This window comes from Delphinapterus leucas, chromosome 19, assembly GCF_059928025.1.
Source record: "Delphinapterus leucas isolate spDelLeu-1000000601 "Yukka" chromosome 19, BTC_Dleu_Yukka2, whole genome shotgun sequence".
NCBI classification, from domain to species: domain Eukaryota; kingdom Metazoa; phylum Chordata; class Mammalia; order Artiodactyla; family Monodontidae; genus Delphinapterus; species Delphinapterus leucas.
This window is the reverse complement of record NC_143147.1, coordinates 12372139-12392506: the sequence shown is the minus strand read 5'-3', so window position 1 is coordinate 12392506 and position 20368 is coordinate 12372139. Positions and strand designations below refer to the sequence as shown.

At 49.2% G+C, this 20368-nt stretch overlaps 1 protein-coding gene across 3 annotated transcripts in view; it reads left to right on the top strand.

Annotated features, from left to right (window-relative positions):
* The window catches only part of SHISA6 (shisa family member 6), a 242096-nt gene that overhangs the window by 19159 nt on the left and 202569 nt on the right, over nucleotides 1-20368 (top strand). For all 3 annotated transcript variants that reach the window (XM_089900334.1, XM_089900333.1, XM_022595569.3), the window contains exon 2: nucleotides 3710-3870. In XM_089900334.1, the coding sequence (XP_089756460.1) occupies nucleotides 3710-3870 (161 nt within the window). The remainder of the gene's footprint in view (nucleotides 1-3709; nucleotides 3871-20368) is intronic.

Here is a 20368-nt window from a genome sequence, read left to right as displayed (position 1 = left end):
GTTGATGTAGATTTAGTACTGACCTTCCAAAAGTGTGGTCTTAACCACATGACTCCGTTTTCTTTCGTAGATACCTGAGAGGTCTTTGTAAGAATGTGAGAGGCAAGAAAAAGAATATAAGCTTTCTTTTTGTAATAGCAGCTTTATCCGGCTATGATTCACCTACCATAAAATTCATCCTTAAATTTTAAATTGTCCAAATCAGTGATTTTTATACATTCACAGAGTTGTCCAACTATCACCGCTAGCTGATTTTAGAACATTTTCATCATCCCCGAGAGAAAACCTGTACCTGTTAGCAATCCTTCTTCATTTGCCCCTCCCCCAGCCCCTGGTAACCACCAATCTACTTTCTGTTGCTGTGGATCTGCCTAATCTGCATATTTTATACACACACAATCATAACGTGGTCTTTCATGACTGGATTCTTTCACTTAGCATGTTTTCAAGGTCCGTTCATGTTGTAGCACATATCAGAACATCATTGCTCTTTTAAGGCTAAATAATAATACATTGTGTGAATATGCTACATTTTGTTTATCCATTCTTCAGTTGATGGACATTTGGGTTACTTCCATGGAGAATTCCCTGGCAGTCCAGTGGTTAGGACTCAGCGCTTTCACTGCTCGGGCTCCGGGTTCAACCCGTGGTCGGCGACCTAGGATCCTGCAAGCCATGCAGTGTGTGCAAAAAATAAAATAAAATAAAAAATAGAAATAAAACATTTCATTGATGTACTATAACAAATAAAATAAAATATGCACAAACCAACTTGAATGGGCCTCTGTAAAAAAAAAAGATAATGCTGCTATGAACTTTCATATACAAGTTTTGTGTAGGCATATGTTTTCATTTCTGTTGGGCATATACCTAGGAGTGTTTTAATTGCTAGGCCATATAGTAACTCTGTTTAATATTTTGGAACTGCCAGACTGTTTACCAAAGGGTCTGCGCCGTTTCACATTCCCACCAGTGGTTTATAAAGGCTCCAATTTCTCCACGTCCTTGCCAACATTTGGTATTTTCTTTTTTTTTTTGGTATTTTCTTTTTGATTATAGGTATCCTGGTGGGTGTAAAGGGTTATCTCATTGTGTTTTCGATTTGTATTTTCCTGATGACTAGTGATGTTGAGCTACTTTTCATGTGTACCTTTTCTGGAGAAATGTCTGATTATATCTTGTCCGTTTTAAAATTGGGTTGTTTGGTTTTTATTGTTGAATTTTAAGAGTTCTTTATATATTCTGGATGCAAATCTCTTAGCAGAAATATGATTTGCAAATATTTTCTCCCATTCTGTGGGTGTCTTTCATTTTCTTCATGCTGCTCTGATGCAGAAACGTTTTTAGTTTTGATGAAGCCTAGTTTACCTGTTTTTTTCTTTCTTTCCTTGTGCTTTTGGCGTCATATCTAAGAAACCATTGCCAAATCCGAGGTCACAAAGATTTACTTCTCAATTTTTTTCTAAGAGTTTATAGTTTTAGCTCTAAATATTTAGGTCTATGATCCATTTTGAGAATCCAACTTATTCTTTTGCATGTGGATATCCATTTGTTGAAGGAACTTCTTTCCCCATGATCATGACACCCTTGTTAAAAATCAGTTGAACGTAGACGTATGGGTTTATTTCTGGACTCTTCAATTTGATTCCATTGGTCTGTATTTCTGTTATAACTTTATTTTTGGCCGCGTTGGGTCTTTGTTGTGGTGCGCGGGCTTCTCACTGCGGTGGATTCTCTTGTTGCGGAGCATGGGCTCTAGGCGCGTGGGCTTCAGTAGTTGTGGCTTGCGTGCTCTAGAGCGCAGGCTCAGTAGTTGTGGCGCATGGGCTTCGTTGTTCCGTGGCATGTGAGATCTTCCCGAACCAGGGCTCGAACCCGTGTACCCTGCGTCAGCAGGCGGATTCTTAACCACTGTGCCACCAGGGAAGCCCTCTGTTATAACTTTTAAGTCACTGTTTCCTTACCATAGAAAGATGGTAGGAAAGTGCCTTTGATAAACAGAAGGGTGAAGGAATCAAGGTAACGTGCGTGGATGTGTGGTTAAAAAGTATATAAAATATTGATCACATTTTGGAATTAAAAGGGATCTTAGAGGTCATGTTAGTTTAAACCCTTTGTTTTGCTGATGGGGGATAAAAAGATTAAAATTTCGACTTCAGAGGTTAACAAATCTGCCCAAAGATTTACGACTCATCACGGGCAGAGCTGGGATTAGAACCCAAATCTCTTGATTTGGTAGGGCAATGTTTTTTCTTATTCCAGGCCCCAGGTCTGCCTGGACTTCCTTTACCAAACTAGTGAGGTTCTGTCTTCCCCTCCCTCACTTCTTGGTCCACAGAAGTGAATGGGGTGGTGATGTGTGTCTGCTTTTTCCCTTAGAGCCTGAGAAAAAAGAAAGCCAGTGCGAGGAAAGCATTTGGAAAATCTGAAAGTGCTATATAAATGCCACTAAATGATAAGATTACCAGTTTGATGGTCCTCTCCCAGGAAGGTTCAGCATGTCAGGGGCGGCATAATGAAAGGAAACTCTCCACTCCCAGACACGTTTTAAACTGCCGCGGTTGGTTGTTACTTTTCGCCGGAGGCAGGGTGTGGGGAGCTGGAATTCCAGGGGACTGAAGCCTCAGAGTGGGCTGGGTGTAGCCAGGTCTCAGGTGGGCCGGGCTGGCCAGGGGAGGCCTGGAGCGTGGTGCTTCGCCCACCCCTCAGGGACCCAGGTAGATGGAAGAGTTCCTCCTGGCTCGTGCACTCAGAATGGGGCGCCTGGCCCTGAAATGACAATGTCCGATGGTGGGCCCTTGTGGCTCCTCAGAACATACCTGCATGTCTGTTTCCCACTGACAGTGGTATCACCTGTCCCACCCACAGAGGGAGTCCCGTTCCAAACCAGGTCGGGGAGCGATTTCCCCTAAATGCTGAGCCCCTAGAGGGCAGGAATTGTGTTCTCTTTACCTCTGTCTCTGCTGTGACTAATGCGTGCTGAGTCCTCAGTAAACATATGTTTGGCTGTTGAAGAGAGGCGTCGGGTGAATAGAAGCTGCTCTCAGGGTACATGGGTCCTTTGCAGAGGGCATGGACCTCTCCAGCTACAGCAGCATCTCTCTTCCCTCCCTGTGTCTGTGGTTGCTTCTTCCTCTAAGCTTCGGCTGCATTCACTGTCTGCGCCATCCGTGTGTTCTGATATTTATCATTTTATCTGTATGTCCTGTCTTTGCAGCTAAATCACACCTTTCTTTGACAAGGGGAGCTCTGTTTTGTACTTACTTGGGTCACCCGTGTAGAGTACGTGCTCCTCAGTGTGTGTCTTTCCACGGGGAAGTTGGTCCCCCTGATATTAGTCACCTGCCACTGAACTTGAGGCCAGTGGTGGCTGCCCTCCACTGAACTGGCATTCCACGGGCCAGTTGCTATCGTATCTGTGTGGCATACGGGCTTATCTGGGGAGTCAGCGTTTTGAAAGGGCTCAGAGTTGATTGGTGTGAAATGAATGAAAGAAGGAAACCTTAATCACAGCCTTTTAGTGCCTGTACCCCCAGGCATGGAAGCCTCTCCCCTGTATCCCCACTGAGACCAGCACCAGATGATGCTGTGACTGTAACTGAATACTGGGTCTCTGTCCATCAAAGGGCCGGTGATAGTAGCCCAGCTTCCTTTGTGGTTGCACTCACCAGCTCGGTGGATCTCACTGTGTGGTCTCCTCCTCTTTCAGGGCTCTGGCCGACATCTTAAGACAACAGGGACCAATCCCCATAGCACACTGTGAAAGAGAAACTATCTCGGCTATCGATAGCTCTCCCAAAGAGAACACACCGGTCAGATCATCCTCGAAAAACCACTACACTCCCGTGCGCACGGCCAAGCAGACTCCAGGTAAGTGAGAGCTGATCACCCTGCATCTTTGCTGAGGCTGGTGAGAAGTTTTGGTGGTGTTTCTGCTTCAGCTGGGCAGGAGCCGGTCCTGGAGCCCTGGGCAGGTGGCTTGTGGAAGAGTCTGGGGACTGTTCCCCTGCGGAGAGAGTGGCGTGGGAGACTGCCGCTGGTTAGTGTCCAGGCTGGAGCAGAGCTGTTGGTTTAGGGCGTCTGTGATTTAGTGAATGTCTGCGTAATCCTCTTCCCTGAAAGGAGCTTGCAGTAGCCTTGGTGGTGGAGTATGGTCACCCTCTTGCTCACATGGTGGGAAGGTAGATATCTGACAAGAAGCGGCTGCACTCAGACGTAGAGACGGATGAACTGTCGGAATCTCAAAGGGACTTCCTGAGAGTAAGGATTATGTTCAAAGGGCACTTCCTGAAAGTAAGGATTATGTCTGTGTTGTAGGGTTACTCTTTTCTGTGCTCTGTGGATTCTCTGGGTATATGATGAGTTGCCATGTGATAGTAATATACCTTTTGCTCTTTACTTGGTCTTTATTCTAACCCATGTGGAACAATAAACAAAGCAAGGAAATAATGATAATATAACCTCAGATTTATTGGGATCTTGTGCTGTGCCAAGGGTTATGCTGAACATTTTACGTGTGTTGTCTTACTTATTTTTCACAGCAATCTTAGAAGTGCTTGTATTATCTTCTTTTTATATGTGGAACAGAAAGGCTCAGTAATTTTCCCAAGCACATACAGTTGGTAAGAAAGCAAGTCGGCAGTCAAACTGAGGCATGTAGGTAACAACGGTCAGGTCTAGAAACCCTAGTGTCCTAATCCAGTTTGGGACATGAATCCAAAGTACCTGGGTGGATGATCTCCTTATAAGTACAGGTGGGGAGCTCATCTCTTACTGTGAGCATTACCAGTCTACTACTGACTCCAGTCTCAGACACAGCTTCTGCTTTGATACTTGGATTTGAAATCTTCACATCTGTCACTCTATAGCTTTTCAAAGGATGGGCTATATGGTCTGAACTAAACCTGCAATAAAGATATGCAGCCACTAGGTGGCAATAGATGTGTCCCAAATTCAAACTAGCAGATGTGCTGTTGAAACCAAATTGGTTTTCCATTCATTCTTTAATTTTCTTAAATTTATTAAATCAGAAATCACATACTTGCCTTTAAGGTAATAAGAGTTAAGTCATTTGAGACTCTGATAAAAGTTAAGGACGTTCACCTCCCCCAAATATATACATATGAATATATATATCCATCCAACATTTTGCATAGGATTTAAGGGGATTCATAGACCCTTCTGAAGTTAAAAATCCCTGACTTAAAAGTAAGGATGAGAGATCCACCTTTTCAAAAAGTCTAACATGCATTTTTATCCTGAATATCATAGATGTTTAAAATGTAAGCAATAGAAGAAGTGGGCAAAAACCCTGAGACCAGTAGTTGTCTCCCTCGCTGCATAGTAGAATCACCTGGGGAAGCTCTTAAAAATGCTGATGATGCTGGTGCCTGGGCCTCACAAATTAACCAGAATTTCTAGGGATGCTGCTGGCAGCAGTATTTTAAAAAATCACTTGAAAGTGATTCTAACATGCAAGACAGAATAAAGAACTACTCGTCCAGATGGATTCCTTTATTTTATGAAGGAAGACACTGAAAGGTTTTGCCAGTAGTTCTCAAACTCGGCTGCACATTGGAATCACCTGGGGAGCTTTAAAAATTAAGGGTACATGGGCCCCACCCCCAGAGATCATAGTTTAATTGATGTGGGGGCGTGGCCTGAGCAGGAGGTGATTTTAATATGGAGCAGAGTTTGGGAATCACTGGGCTGTGGAAATTGCAGAAAGGTGCCATTCTAACTAATGTTTTGAAGTCAGGCTCCTCCAGAACGTTGTCTGTGATTCTGGAACTTCAGGTCACTCTGGTACCCAAAGTACCCCTGGGAGCTTACCTTCATCCCTCTCTCTTCCAATTTTCTCTGTCTTATTCACAAACCAGCCAGTTCCCAGCCACTGAGTCCAGACTGATTAAGTGGATGGTCTAGATTTGCCCTTAAATGCCTTTCACAGGGAGGGAAGATTTGTCATTTCTTCTGGTTCCTATATACATCCTCTCCTCTGTTAATCTGAGAAGAGAAGCTTAAAGTTAAATGATTCACTCCTGTGTTTTGAGAAATCCCTCCTATGTATTTCTCAGATTGGAACTCTTTACTTGGCTTTTAGAGATGGGAATTGTTCCCTGGCCCAGAAAGCATTCTCAGTGGTGATGCTTATATTTAAAAGTAATTTCATAACTGTCTGTAACATCTACAGCTTGTAATGGACACAGCTCCTTTTCCGGATAGCTGATCCTTTGCCACAGAAGACTGCATTTTGAGCAGAAGTCTAAACAGAACTTTGTACAGGTGTTCAAGGTGGTGATTTACTGTGATTTTTGCCACTGGTCAAATCCACAGATCACCGATCATAGGAGGATGGTGGCAAGAGTCTTGTAGAGGGATCTTGAGGACAGAAATCCCAGGAGGCATCATAGCATATGGGTAGTTTTGCTACTCAAAATACTGTCCGAGGACCAGCCACATCAGCCGTTTGTGAGAAATGCAGAATCTCAGGCTCCATCTCACCCGATGAAGGAGAACCTGCATTTTCATGAGCTCCCATAGCAAGTAAAATTTGAGAAGCCCTGGAAGAACATGGGCTCTGACATATGCGTCTCAGTTTGTTTTCTGACCCCGTCACATGCTATGTATGTGACCTGGACAAGTTTCTTTGTCTTTCTAAGTTTCCTCATCTGCCCTTGAGACTAAAAGTACCTGCTGTGTGGAGTTGTTTAATAAGTTAAACCAAGGAGAGCACTTAAAATAGGTCCTTAATGTAACAAACCTCAATTTTAGCCATGGCTGGGTTATGGAGTTTTGCCCAACTCACGGCAAACAAATCAAATTAATGAGAGAAATAAAGGCACTGGTATCCTTAGACCAGGCAGGGTCCATGAGGTCGTGTCTGGGATGAAAGCCCCCGGCCCCAAGCCTTCTGTGCTTGGCCCCTGCCTGCGGCACATCCTCTGAGGATGAAAGGGCTTGTAGGGCTTTACGGGGCTCTTGCAAGTCAAAAGCATACCAAACCAAAACCAACCAAACAAAAAAATATATATATTTTTTGTTTGGTTTAGGGAATGGAGTGAGGGTCCTGTCTTAATAAAAACAATGGTACCATGAGTATGTGGTACCCACTATGTGCTGGGTAGTCTGTTAGGTACTTTATTTACAATACACAGTGGATCCTGTAGCATTTCTTAGGTATAGGAGCTCCTGTTTCCACATTAGCAGAAAATTCCTCTTTCCTTCTATAAGACCCCTTTACCCTAACCTAACTCTTTCAGAAATCCCTTTCCAACTTTAAAAGGAGCTTCAATACTGGACATTTACTTTGGACCCAGAAAATCAGTGAAGCCCATTTCCATCTCCCACCCCGGAAATCTGGCTGCCTCTAGACCCTCACTACTCAAAGTGTGGTCTATGGACCAGTAGTGACTGCGTGCCCTGAGAGCTGGTTAGAAAGGCAGGCTCTTGGGCCCTTCCCCAGACCTATTGATTCAGAATCTGCATTTTAACAAGATCTTTAGGTGATCTGTACACACATTAAAGTTGAAGATCCCTTTCGCACAGGGAGCCTCAGCCCTGACTGTGCATTGGAATGATGTAGGATATTCTGAAAATACTAATGCTAATGTCCCAAAGATTCTTGGGACATTAATACTAATGTCCCAAAGATTCTGATTGAATTGGTCTGGGCTAGAACCTAGGCATTAGCATTTTTCAAAAACTTCCCACACGGTTCCACTGTTCAGCAAACTGAGAACCAGAGCTAGAGGGAGATTATCAAATAAGGCAAACATCCTCGAGGACTGTGGAGTTTGAGTTCACATCAAGACTCGAGTTCACATCAAGATAGAGCTTGGCTGGCCCTTCTTACTGGGCTGCAGGGTTAAGTCCTCTCCATGGCAGGTGGGCAGGATGGAGCAGAGGGCCTGGGCTCATCTGAGAGAGGGATGGGGTCAGTCTGCAACTATGAATGGGGACACCTGGGCAGAAGCAGGCGCAAGCAGACATATGGTTGGCCCTCCATCCACGGATTCAACCACCCTGGATCCTTTACTATGTTTACTGTCTGCAGGTGGTTGAATCCTCGGATGTGGTATCCCTGGCAGCTCCAGAACCAACCTGGTGGATACCAAGTGCCGACTATCAGAATTGATTAGCAGGCCAAGCAGAGCCAGGCATCAGGAAACGTATCACGTCTGCAGTTGCGGGTCCCCCGAGCCCAGGATCTCAGAGGCTCGCGGTGGGCTTCATAGTTGGGAAGGAGTGGGGACCTCGCGTGTCCACCTGGCCTGACTCACTCCTAAAGAGCCTGTCTTGGGGCAGCTGGGGGGAGAGTGGTGTACCCATCCCTTGCTGTAGCAATGACTTCGTGTATTAAGTTTCCAGAGCCTTGATATCCAACTTCCCATGATCAAGAGTGGCGTCTGCTGGAGGAAGTAAGTACTTATGCCCCAGCTACACACCACTGTGAGTTGTGTACCCGGGCCGTCAGTCATCTGCCCGCTGTCAAAGCCGCGTGCGTTAACAGCAGACCGAGGGAGCCGAGGGGCACGATTCCAAGCTTCGCGGAGACCAAGAATGAAGGCTGGACAGTTGACGGAGGGGCTCTCAGTCACGGCGCTGCATGGCCCGGCCCCTCGCTGCTCTGTTGAGCTCAGCTCCTATTACCTTCTGCCTTTCTCTCTGGGATCCAGACGCCAGACCCTCCTCACGCTGCGCGTGTTCTCGCCTTTGGGGTATTCACCCCCCCCCCCCGTTTTGTGGCCGGAAACTTTCCAGCACCAGATATTTGTGCTGTGAAAGTTGATGCTCAGGTGGTACCACCTTTCCTAACCTCCTCATCTGTTCCTGTCCCCTGCTTTATTTTCTTCCGAGCCCCTACGCCATCTAACGTCATATATTGGTAAGTTCACTGGTTTATTGTCTCTGTCCCTACCGGAATGTAAGCTCCATGTAGGCAAGGGTTTTGTCCTTTTATTCGCTGTGGCATCTCAGATCCAAGAACATTGCCTGGAAGATCATCGTAATTGCTCAGTGACTATTTGCAGGGAATGACAAGATGGTCCTTCCCTTGGATGGATGTAGGAGCCAGCCTGTAGGTGTTCGTTACCTACCTGAGTGCTGCAGAGCTCTCATTAAGGCTGTGTGCCCCTCTGCTGCCCTGTCTGCAGAATTAGCAAGGATTTGGTCATGTTGACAGCCTCGTGGGCTGTTCATCCAGTGGAGAGCTGAGCTGGGAGGCCCTGGTTTCCAGTGCCCATGCTTCTCCCCAAGCCCCACGGCTTCTCTCCTCCCATCTGGGGCCAACCCAGGACTCCAAGGCTCAGTGTGGCCAGAGGCTGGGAGCTTTGCTTCCCTGGCTGGGCTCAAGAGAGACTGACACCCGGGGGCCCTGCCCATTCTGTTCACTCTGCCAAGAAAGTCTTTACAGAGGTCTTAGAAGTGCAGGTAGCTCTGAGTTCATCTTCCCAGGAACAGGTTTAAGGCTGCAGGTAAAGCCCGACAGCCTGGACCATGCACCTGAACTCTGGGAAACTTCTGGTCAACCTCAGCCCCTAATGGGCAATGGGACTTTTCTTTGCTCAGTCATCCCCAGGGGAACAGGACTGTCTTATCCTAGAAGAGGCTGAGCTGATTGCCCCATGAGACTTCAGAGCTCTAAGGGGATGGTGAGATCAGCTGACCGAGCCTGCCCTTGGCCTCGGAGGAAGCTGAGGCACACGGAGGTCACCCAGGTGGGAGGTGGTCGGGCCAGGCCTCCACACCCGGGCTCCAGTGTTGGAGATGGAATGTGGTGTGTGCAGCTCAACAGACCTGGGTGTGACTCTTGGCTCTGGGACATGAGAATGGCTAGCACCTTCCTTACGGGGCCATTGAAAAAGTTGGATGGAAGGGCCCCCGTGTTTTAAGTGCTCGGCCCCGGCTTGGCTCCGAGCCCGGGCTTGGTAGCCGTCTTCATCTCCATCATCACCATGACCATCCTCTCTGTCCTCAGCTGCCTCTTCTCCATCTCTCTTGGCCATCCTCCGTCACTCCTGAGTTTTCTCTTGGCAGTAATTTCTTCCCCAAACTGTACCTGTTGTTTGGACACTGTCCCCGTGGACTGCTATTGGCCTTTCCAAGTGGAGTCTCCTTATTCTCTGCCCAGATGTTACATCACCTCCCTTCCCTCTACCCCATGCCCTGTTCCTGCAGCCATTGGTCCCAGCAGATCTCTGCCCAGGGATGATGTAGGGTGGATGGAAGGCTGACCACAGCAACCATGTGGGGCAGTCGCTATTACTATCGCCTCCTTGCAGGGTCCAGAAAACCCAGGAAGTTCACTGAGTCAAGGCTGGTAGGAGAGAAGAGCCATCACTAATGCCTGATAACAGAGTAACACTGATTGGTGCTTATAATATAGTTAATATGAAGTACCATTGTATGGGTGTTACCGACATTGTATGTGTGTTACCGACATTGCATCATTGAATCAGCACAGCTCTGTGAAGTGCTATCGTTGTTACTCCCATTTTACAGATGGGAAGATTGAGGACGGGGGGATAGGAGAACTTGCCCAAGGTCACATCCGTAGTCATCGGTAGGGGGAGGATTAGAACCCAAGCCTGGGCTTCAGGCTGTATGCTGTGGGGCCTCTTCTGTTACTGGATTCATCCATGGCTTCAGCCAAGAATGAAAAGCAATTTAGGTGGTGGATAAAAGCAGACAGTGTGGAACCAGACTGTCTGGTTTGAATCCAGACTCTGCCTTTATTTGCCCGTCTGTAAAATGGGGTTAATAATTGTGTTTCCCTCCTAGGGCTGCTGTGCGGATTAAGTGGGTGTTAATGCAAAGTGATCAGGCAGCATTTGACAGAGGAAAACACTGTTTTAAGACTGCACTCTCTCCTCTGTTGGGCACCAGGCCACATGTGGCTGTTGAGTGCTTGAAATGTGTCTCAGAGCCTCACAAGATTTCAGAGTTGGTGTGAAAAAAAGAATGTAAAATAGCTCTATAATTTTTTATATTGATTACATTTGAAATGATAATGTTTTGGATTTATCAGGCTAAATAGAATCTATTATTAAATTAATTTCATCTGTTTCTTTTCATTTTTTTTTTTAACGTGACGACTAAGGAGTATGAAATTACCTATGTGGGTCACAGCTGTGCTTTGCATCCCGTTGACTTGGGTCAGGGCTGGTTTAACTGTTAAGGGTGTGGAGCGTCTACTTGAGTTCAAGTTTCAGTCTTGAGCAAAAATCCTCACCATTTGGGGAGCTTACATTGTAACGGAGGAGACATAAAGTAAACAAGTACATAACTTCAGAGGGTGCGAAATGCTCAGGACACAAGCGGGTAGCTGATGTGCCAGAGGAAGGCTGGGAGAGGAAGGCACTTTTTAAAACAAGTTTTATTTGATTGAAGTACAGTTGATTTCCAGTGCTGTGATGACTTCTGCTGTCCAGCAAAGTGCTTCAGTTATACACATACGTACATTCCTTTTCATCTTCTTTTGCATTATGGTTTATCCCAGGATATGGAATCGAGTTCCCTGTGCTCTACAGTAGGACCTTGTGGGTTATCCATCCTATATATGATAGTTTGCATCTGCTAACCCCAACCTCCCACTCCATCCCTCCGCCACCCCCTGCCCTGGGCACTTCTGATAGTCTGGTCCTAGGAGGGGGCATTTGAGCTGGTACCCAGCTGACGAGGAGGAGCCAGCCTTGGAGAGAGCTGGAGGAAGAACATCCTAGGCAGAGGGACCAGCACGTGCAAAGGCCCTGAGGCATGAGCAAACCTGGCAGACGCAGGTAGAGTGGCAGGTGTGTGATGAGAACAGAGGGGTAGACACAGGCCAGTCGCGCAGGGTTTTGGAGGCCAGGGTAGAGTGTGGATGTTGTCTATGCGGATCTGATGTCTGGTTTATTAATAAGACAACCTTGGTTGCCGAGTAGTGGACGTGGGCTCTGTTGAGAAGCAGGATAGATAACCAGTTAGCATTTCTAATATCGAGGTGGGTTAATGAGAGAACTTTGTCGAATTTCTTCTTCCGCAAGAAGACACCCTCCTGATAAAGAAGGCAAGATGCAGCAGCAGTAGCCTGTGAGTTTCAGAATCGGACAAGCCAAGGCCCACATCCCACCTGAGCTTGGACAAGCTGACAGACCTTAGTCCAGGGCTCTTCAGCAGGGCTTGGCGAACTTTTTCTGAAAAGGGCCAGATTGTAAATGTTTTAGACTCTGCGGCCGTAAGATCTCCGTTGCAACTACTCGATTGTGCCACGGTGATACGTAAAAGAGTGGGCACCGCTGTGTTCCCATAAAACGCTGTTTACAGTAATAGACGGTGGGCCGGATCGGGCCCGTGGCTGTCGTGTGTCGACCCCAGTTCTTCATTGCTCTCTGCAAGCCACAGGCGCCTTCCAGGGGACCTCTGCTTCCATGTGACATGTGAATAGGGACACATGCCTCACCAGGATGCCGTGGGGGAGTCAGTGGCCCTAAAGAGGGTTGATGAATTACCATGTCCTGGCGGAGACCAGGGTCCTCAGCTTGACCTTCTTGGTGGTTTTATCTGCCACCCAGGTGATGATGTAGAAAGCGTGCTTCCTGTATTACAAGTGATGCATTGCTAGGAGGGGTGGCCAGCACCCCCATAATGACAGACTCAGGGTTCTAAATGTCTCCCTGGGTGTGGACACCCCCAGGTTACGTCTGCTAATGGCATCTCCTCCTTCCACTGTGTCTCAGATCCCGTTTACTTCTGGTCCTCAGACGACCTGCTCCCTTGATCCACGACCCCCCCGCCCCCCATCTCTACCAGCTCAGTTCCTCTAGGTGTCAGTGTGCTCCCCCCACCTTAACGCAGGCAGGGAGCCCTCTTTCCGTTTCACACCCTCCCGCCTGCTGCTTCTCTCCTTGACAGCTGAGCTTTGCAAAACAGTTGTCTACACCCGCTGCCTCTGCTTCCGCTTCTCCCGCCCACCCCTCGGCCCCAGCACTCCGGCTTCCATCCCCTTCCCCGCAGCTCGGCGGGCAGCCCTGGGGGTCCGGGGAGCAGGCTCTGCTGGGCTCTGCTGCTAGAATGGGCCTCTCACCCCTCTTCCACCAAAGCCAAAGCTCTGGCCACCCAGACCCACTCGGTTCCTAGGGGGCGAGTTCTCTCTGCTTCCCAGGCTACACACGATGCTCTGCTCTTCGCTCTGTCTGGAACATTCTTTCTGTCCACTCTCAGCCTCCCTATTCCTCCTTCTCTCCCAGGTCTTGGCTTCCCTTTCATGGCCCCTGACTCCTGGCTGGGTCAGCGCCCCCCACCCGCCCCCGGCGCCCATCACTGCAGAGTTGGGGGAGTGGGTGCAGGGCGTCGGCCCTGGTTTGGACCTCTGTGCTATGCGGTCCCCCTAGGACACGTCCACCGTCAGCCCATCTCAGGACCTGGCACACGCAAGCTGTGAACCGCGCATTAGAAATCTTGTGTTTGGGTCAGAAGGACCAATATGTCCCACGTGGGGAACAGCAGGTCATGTGAGAGAGTCATGCGGGTGTAGTTGACCCTCTGTTTGGTCTGAACAAACAGAGCAAATCAGTCGGTATCTCTGGAAACGGCAGTTTTACAATTGCATTGAAAAAAAACCCTCGGATCCGGATCCAGGGGGGTGACCGGCTTGTGTCCTTAGTGTGTCCTACTGTAGACACCCGTGCCCTGTGCGCCCCAGGGGAGGATTGCGGCTGCCAGGAAGCCGGAGAACCCTGGTCTTTAAAGATATTCACAACGGACAGTGCTTTTTAAAGAACCTTCCACGCGGTGACTTATTTAAGTCTTGTAGTGACCCAAGCAGGCCGCCTATGGTCAGGCCCCCTTTTTTGCGGACGGGGAGACTGAGGGTCGGGGGCTTCAGAAGCCTGTCCAGAGTCACACGACCAGGAGGGGCTGCTCTGGGCTCTGAAGGTGGGCAGTCTGACCCCAGAGCCCATGCCCTGAGGTCCAGCTGACTGGAGGTGCAGACAGGGCCCCGGGAGCCCCTGCAGCTCCGTGGAGCCTGTCCCCTGGCCGTGGGTCTGCGCCCGGCCCTGGCTGCCTGGTGCATGGACTTGGGCTGGCAGGGAGGGCGCCGGAGGAGGCCGTGTGTGCTCAGCCCCGGGGCAGATGTTCTCATGACGCCAGCCCCTCAGCTCCAGGACAGACCACGTTTTGCCACAAACGGGGCACTCACCCCAGGAGGCTTTAAGCAGCGGGGCGGGGGGAGCCATTGGGCATTTTCAGCTGGGGGCTGGGGGCGCTGGCCTAGCAACTTCTAAGGTTTTCCCTTTCTGAGAATGTACTGGGGAGAGTAGCTGGCATTTGAGGGCTGACCCTGTGGGTCCTCCCACGCCCCAGCAGATGGGGGCTGCAGGGCTGGGAGCCGTGAGGCAGCCGGTACCTGGGGCCCGGCTTGTCAGCGGCAGATGTGGGTCTGACCCAGGCGGCCCGGTCCTGAGCTCACTTGGTTAGTGGCTACACTGACTCGTCTTCCTCTTTGGATACTGTGACCCCCGGGGTCAGAGCCCAGATGCGGCCAAATCACCATTCCATCTTCAGTGCCAGGCTGGTCATGAGTGGAAGGTTTCCTTCCTACTTCACAGTTTAAAGCCATTTAGAGAGTGAGTCCCGAGCTGTGTTCCAGTCCTGGGTCGGATGCTGGGTGATGGCTCTTCACAGCACAGGGTTGCCTTGAGAAGCAGAGCCTGCAGGAGTCCGAGGAACTGCCCTTGCCCTGGCCAGCCAGCTGTGCCCAACACATCCTTTGGGCCCCCAGGGCTTGGTCCTGCCTGGGAGCTGCACGAGCCTGGCCGGGGAGGCAGCCTGCGTGGGGGCCAGACGGGGCCCGATCTCACCATATGGCCGGGGAGTGGGCAGGGCCGCTGGCTGAGCTGGCCCTCTAATTACTCACCACGCCCAGGAAGCAGGAGGATTTAGAATATGTTCTGGCGGTTATCAAAGTGCAGGGAAGAAGGAAGGCCGTAGCACTGCAGACAGGGTTAGAATTCACAGTGACCTCGGCGAGTTGGCAAAACCGAGGACCGACAGAGCACAGCGCAAGAGGGCACTGGGCCGGCAGGACCAGTGACCGAAGGACCGGAGGCAGTGGGTGCACGGCCGGGCACTGGGGTTGCAAAGGGTGAGAGCTCCCAGGGCAAGGGGAACCAAGCCTCTATCCAAGCGGGCATTAGGGGTCTTTTTCCCCAGGGAGCCCCAAGTCCATCCCACACAGAAGGATATTTAGGACCAATGATGGAAGAGGAGGTGGCATCCAGCCACCCATCACTAGATGTGATGCACCCACTATGTGCTGAGCCAGGAGATGGATAAGACACAGACCCCGCCTTGGGAGCTTAAATTCGGGAGCGGAAAGACCAGTCTATACAGTAAAAAGATAACGAGCCATACAGATGCCTCACCAGAACTAGCCACGTGTTCAGAAGGCTCGCAGGCCTGGTTAGGGCGAGTGCCTTGAAGGATGGTAGGATTAAACAGGAGGGTGTCCCTGGCCGGTGACCTGGGAGCCGCAAGAGCCTGGAAGGCAGGGATGCTTAAGGGTCATCAATTCCTTTGGAGTTGTTGGTTGTGGCTTTTCTGTAAACAGGCAGTGGTGATGAAAGAACTGGGGCAAAGGCCAGAAGGAACTGGAACTCCGTGTCCTGTTGGAGAAGGCTGCTCCGAGCAGGAGACTTTTCTTTTTCCTTCTCTAAACATAAGGGCTGTGTCCCTGGGAGGGGCGGGAGTCACGTGGGAAGGGGCGGGAGTGCCTGCTGGGGAGGTGTCATATTGCTTATTTGGGATGATGATGGGGGTTAGGGGTGGGATGAGGTTGCACCCTGCAAGGGGGCTCGCAGAGGAGGCCTGTGAGGGTCTAAGGTGAGAGGTGCAGAGAGGCGGAGGCACAAGGAACACAGCCCCTGGCAGCAACTTGGGAGGAAGGAAAGGGGGAGGTCAGGGTGGGACTCAAGGTACACTGATCCCTTCGTTCATACAAAAACAATTTTGGTCCTTTACTGGGTGTCAGGCACCGGGGATGTGGGAGGGAACAAAGCCAAGTCCCTAGTCTCAGCACTTACATTCAGATGGAGGAGATAGAAAAGAAACTCATAAACGCACAACACAAAATCAGGTAATGGTAAGCGCTTTGAGAGAAGTAGGGCAGGAAAGGGGAGTAGCCAGGGATGGGGATTGGGGGGAAGAAGCCTGATTTGAAGAAGAGACCCCATTACTGGTCGAATTACTGAAGCAGGGACCTGAATGACAGAGAACAGACCACGTGTGACCAGGTGCTGGGTGGAGGTGAGCGCTGCCAGGTGTGTTTGGGGAACGGAAAGACCAGAGTGGCTGGAGCGGAGAGAACCAGGGTGGAGACACAGTAGTGGAGGAGGTCCGAGAGGTGGGGCTTCACGGGTCATGTGAGGGTCTTGGGTTTCATTCTGGGTGTGATATGGAGTGTTGTAGGGCTTGCAGCCGAGCAGTGATGTGACTTGTCCTGTGTTTTACATAATCACTCTGGTCCTCACTATGGTTCAGCACAGATCCTGGACAGGCAAAGATGGAGGGAACGAGATGCTAGGAGGAGGTGGAAGCTATTGCACCATCCAGGAGATGGGAAGGAGATGGAGGCTTGGACCCAGGATGCAGGACCTAAGAAAGGCTCAGCTTCAGGGCTTATTTATTTACTCTTAACATCTTATACTGAATAATTTTAAACCAGTGGAATATTTTCAAGTGACTGAGTGATGCAGTGGACACGTGTATGCCCTTCACCACTGGTTAACATTTGCCTCAGAATCAGCGTCATCAGAACTGAACCATGTGAGAGCAAGTTGCAGATACATCATGATTCTTCACTCCCCACTACTATAATCGTGTATCTTCTAAATTCAGGGATGTTCTCCTACATCACCGTGAAACAATGACTAGATTTATGAAATTCATCTTTGTTGCAATACTAGTATCTAATGAGGAGTGCAGGATGTATTTGAAGGTAGAAGTGACAGCATTTGCTAATCGTTTATATGGAGCGTATGACGGCAAGACAGGAGTCACAGATGACTTCAGAGATTTTGGCCAGAGCAAATGGTTGATGAGAATGGCTAGGCCAGTGCAAGGACCTGGAACGAATAGCTGAGAACTCTTAGCCAAAAGAAAATTAGGAAGGGTCTGAGTGTTGGCAGATGAGCTGAGCTGGGCTGGGCTGTCCAATGGCTGTTGCCACAGCAATTATAAGGGAAGTCAAAGAATCTGGCTTGCTCTCTCTACACGCACACACACCCCATAGGGTACATATACATATACATGCATGTACAGAGGTTTCTTCCCCCAGGGATCTAGACCTGAATTTAGCCGTGGATTTATCTCACCATAACTAAGCAGCATCAGTAATGACCCATTAGACTCTAAGTGCGTCAGGGACAGGAACATGTCTGCTTTGCTTACTGTGGTCATGGTGCACATATCTTGGCCCTTAGAAGTCATTCAATAACTGCATCTTGAATAAATGAATGACAGGATGAATGCTCTTACCTAATACATCAGACAGGAGGCAGCAATTGTAAGTATATATCTGCAAACGACAGAATACCTAAAATAACAGCTGCTGATACAAAAGAGAAGGTTCTCTTTCTCCTGTAGAAGAAGTCAGTCCAGGCATGGTCTGACTCTACAGTATAAGGGAGCTTCTTATATCTGGCTGCTCTGGCTTCCTAAGCGTGTGGCTTCCACGTCGTAGCCCAAGATGGCTGCTCCAGCTCATGCCGTCACGCCTGCATTCCAGGCATCAGGAGGGAGGAAAGGCCAAGAAGATTATACTGCATTTCTTTAAGAATACTTGTTTGAAGTTGCCATACCGTTCCCACTTATATCACGTTAGCCAGCGTAGTCTTTATTTTGGGTGACCACGTGACCAGTTAAAACATGGGAATTCTTCTACTAGAGAAGAATGGCTCGTGGGGGACCATTAGCGATCCGTGTCCTTGCGTGGCCTGGAAGGTGGCTGGGGCTGTGTGATGCCTTCAACCACAAACCCTCCGTATAAAAAGCCATTTTGAGTGGTGAATCACTGTGGTTGCCATCCATGCTTTACACAGTGACATCAATTAGTTGCATCCATAAGTGGACTGTAGATGCACAGGACAGGTGAGGCCACTGGGGCACCCCTGTAGAAGTGTCTCAAAGTGCTGAAGGAGTTGTGTTTCCCTACTTTGGATTCGGGTAGGGAGGGCTCAGAACTTTACCTCGATAGCAAAGCCAACACATTTTGGGAAACCTCTGTGGAGAGTCTCTGACTCTGTGAGCTCCCTGCAATCCGAAGCAGTGTCCTATCCACCTTTGGGTCCCCGCACCTTCACTGCCGGGAACTCTGGGTTCTCCTGCACCCTGCATCCTATCCTGTGCCTGCTGAATGAAGAGACAGCAATCAGTTGAGATGATTCAGGAGTTTTACAAGATGCAACAAAGCCAGTTTTTCCTAAATAGAACATTTGTGGAGACTTTGCCAGAACTCTCTAGAAAGTACGTCGATGTGGCCATTGCCTCAGCCCAACCACCTACCCCTGCAAGGAGGCAGGAACAGTGTCTTCTGGATGAAGAGCCCTGAGTAGGAGAGGGAGACAGCCAGCAGCGGGGCCAAAGTTCACACTTACCCCTCCCTGGCTTCTCAATTCTGATCTGCATTCAAGCTTTGTATTTCCCTTTGTGTGTGTTTAGCTTAGGGATTTATCAGTGCAGCTTAGATCTGTGATGAAATAGATAAGCCTGTACTTTAATGAATATGGCATTTCTTTCCCCGTAAGAATTAGATTAAAGGAGATGGGGCCTCAGAGGAGGCCGGGCAGGGCAGGCAGGTGGAGCTGGGGGGCCGGGGCCGTGGAGAAGGCACTGCTGGCCAAGTGGCTTCAGGATGGGGGATGCTGGGGCACAGTTTGGGGTCGTTTTACAGGGAGGTGGTAGGGCATCCCCATGGCAGAGGAGCAGCCCTGTGTCTTCCATGGAAAGAAGCTGAAGCAGCAACGTCTGAGGCTTGCGGTGGGAATCCTTCCTAGAGTGAGCGGTTTGGGTCCCCAACTTGTCTCCTCCTTCTGGTGCAGCTGCAAAGGCATGTCCTGTAACCCTTTGGAAAGGACGTGGGTGTGAGGTCAGGGGCAGCAGGACTCCACCCGGCCACGGTCTCGGCTCCAGGGCAACCAGAGAAGCACCTCTGTAGTGGGAAGGGTGGGTGAGCTGTGCGACCTTGAACAAAGATGTTGCTTAACTTCTCTGGACCTTTATTTGCTTTTCTCTCCATGAGAATATCTACTGGTACGATCCTTGTGGAGACAAGAGGCAATGAATATAAGGCCACCTGCACAGTCCAGGCACATGGTTGGTGAGCAATACATCGTGAGCCCTGGTATTATTTATTGTGGATCTGTGTCGCATAATAATCTTAGACTTTTTCTTCCATGGCTTTCAGGACAGGCAACTCTTTGGTTTCCTTTGGGCCCTGTGAACCCACTTTCCTAAGAGGCAACAGGATAGGAATCCTTTGAAGTCATTAATATGCTTATTGTCACCTGCAGATGACAGGATTGAAGTTCAGAAAGGCTGACCGACTTGCTCAAGGTCACACAGCTTGGATGTGACCGTGCAGTGCCAGGAGTGGTTCCAAGAGCTCGTAAAGACAGGCTTCCCCAGCCCTCCCGGGCGAGCATTGTTTCCAGCCCTGGTAGTAGTTTTCATTCATAGCCCTAAGGTCATGGAGACCAAGAACAGCAGAGAACCGAGAGAAAGAGACAAGGCTAGGGCAGTGACCTGTATTTTCAGCTTTCATGAGCAGGCTCACGCTCTCAGGGCTGCTGGGCAAACACCTGGCTCCTTAGATTTTCCTGTAAAGGAAGCTCACGGTGACCTTCAGAGCCGTGAAGGTTTGGCTGAGGCTGGCCCGCAGCCTCCGGCCTGTGGGCTCACATGAGTCAGAAGGGCTGGGTGAGCACACTGAGCCTTGTTCTCTAAGAAGGAGCGAGATGTTCTCCTATATAAACATTCTTAAATAGGAGCCACTGAAGAAAGCAGCCTTGGTAGCATTTCTCTTTATGTTGTTGCTGCATAAAGGTTTGCTCAAGCACCTTGCAGCTCTTTTTTTTGAAACTTCCTCTGGGATATATGATTGCTATAATGGAAATGTATTCTAAGTATATTGAGATTCATTAATCTACTTATTCGTATTATTAATTGAGTCCTGACCCAAGTCCAGGCATTGTGGATCAAATGATGGGGTTCTACGCCCGGGGAGAATTTACAGTCTGAGTAAATAAGATGTGTACGGAAGAAGAGTTACACAGCAGTACGAGAGTGAAAAATCTGCGCAAAACTGTGATGAAAGAAATGTTCACTTACC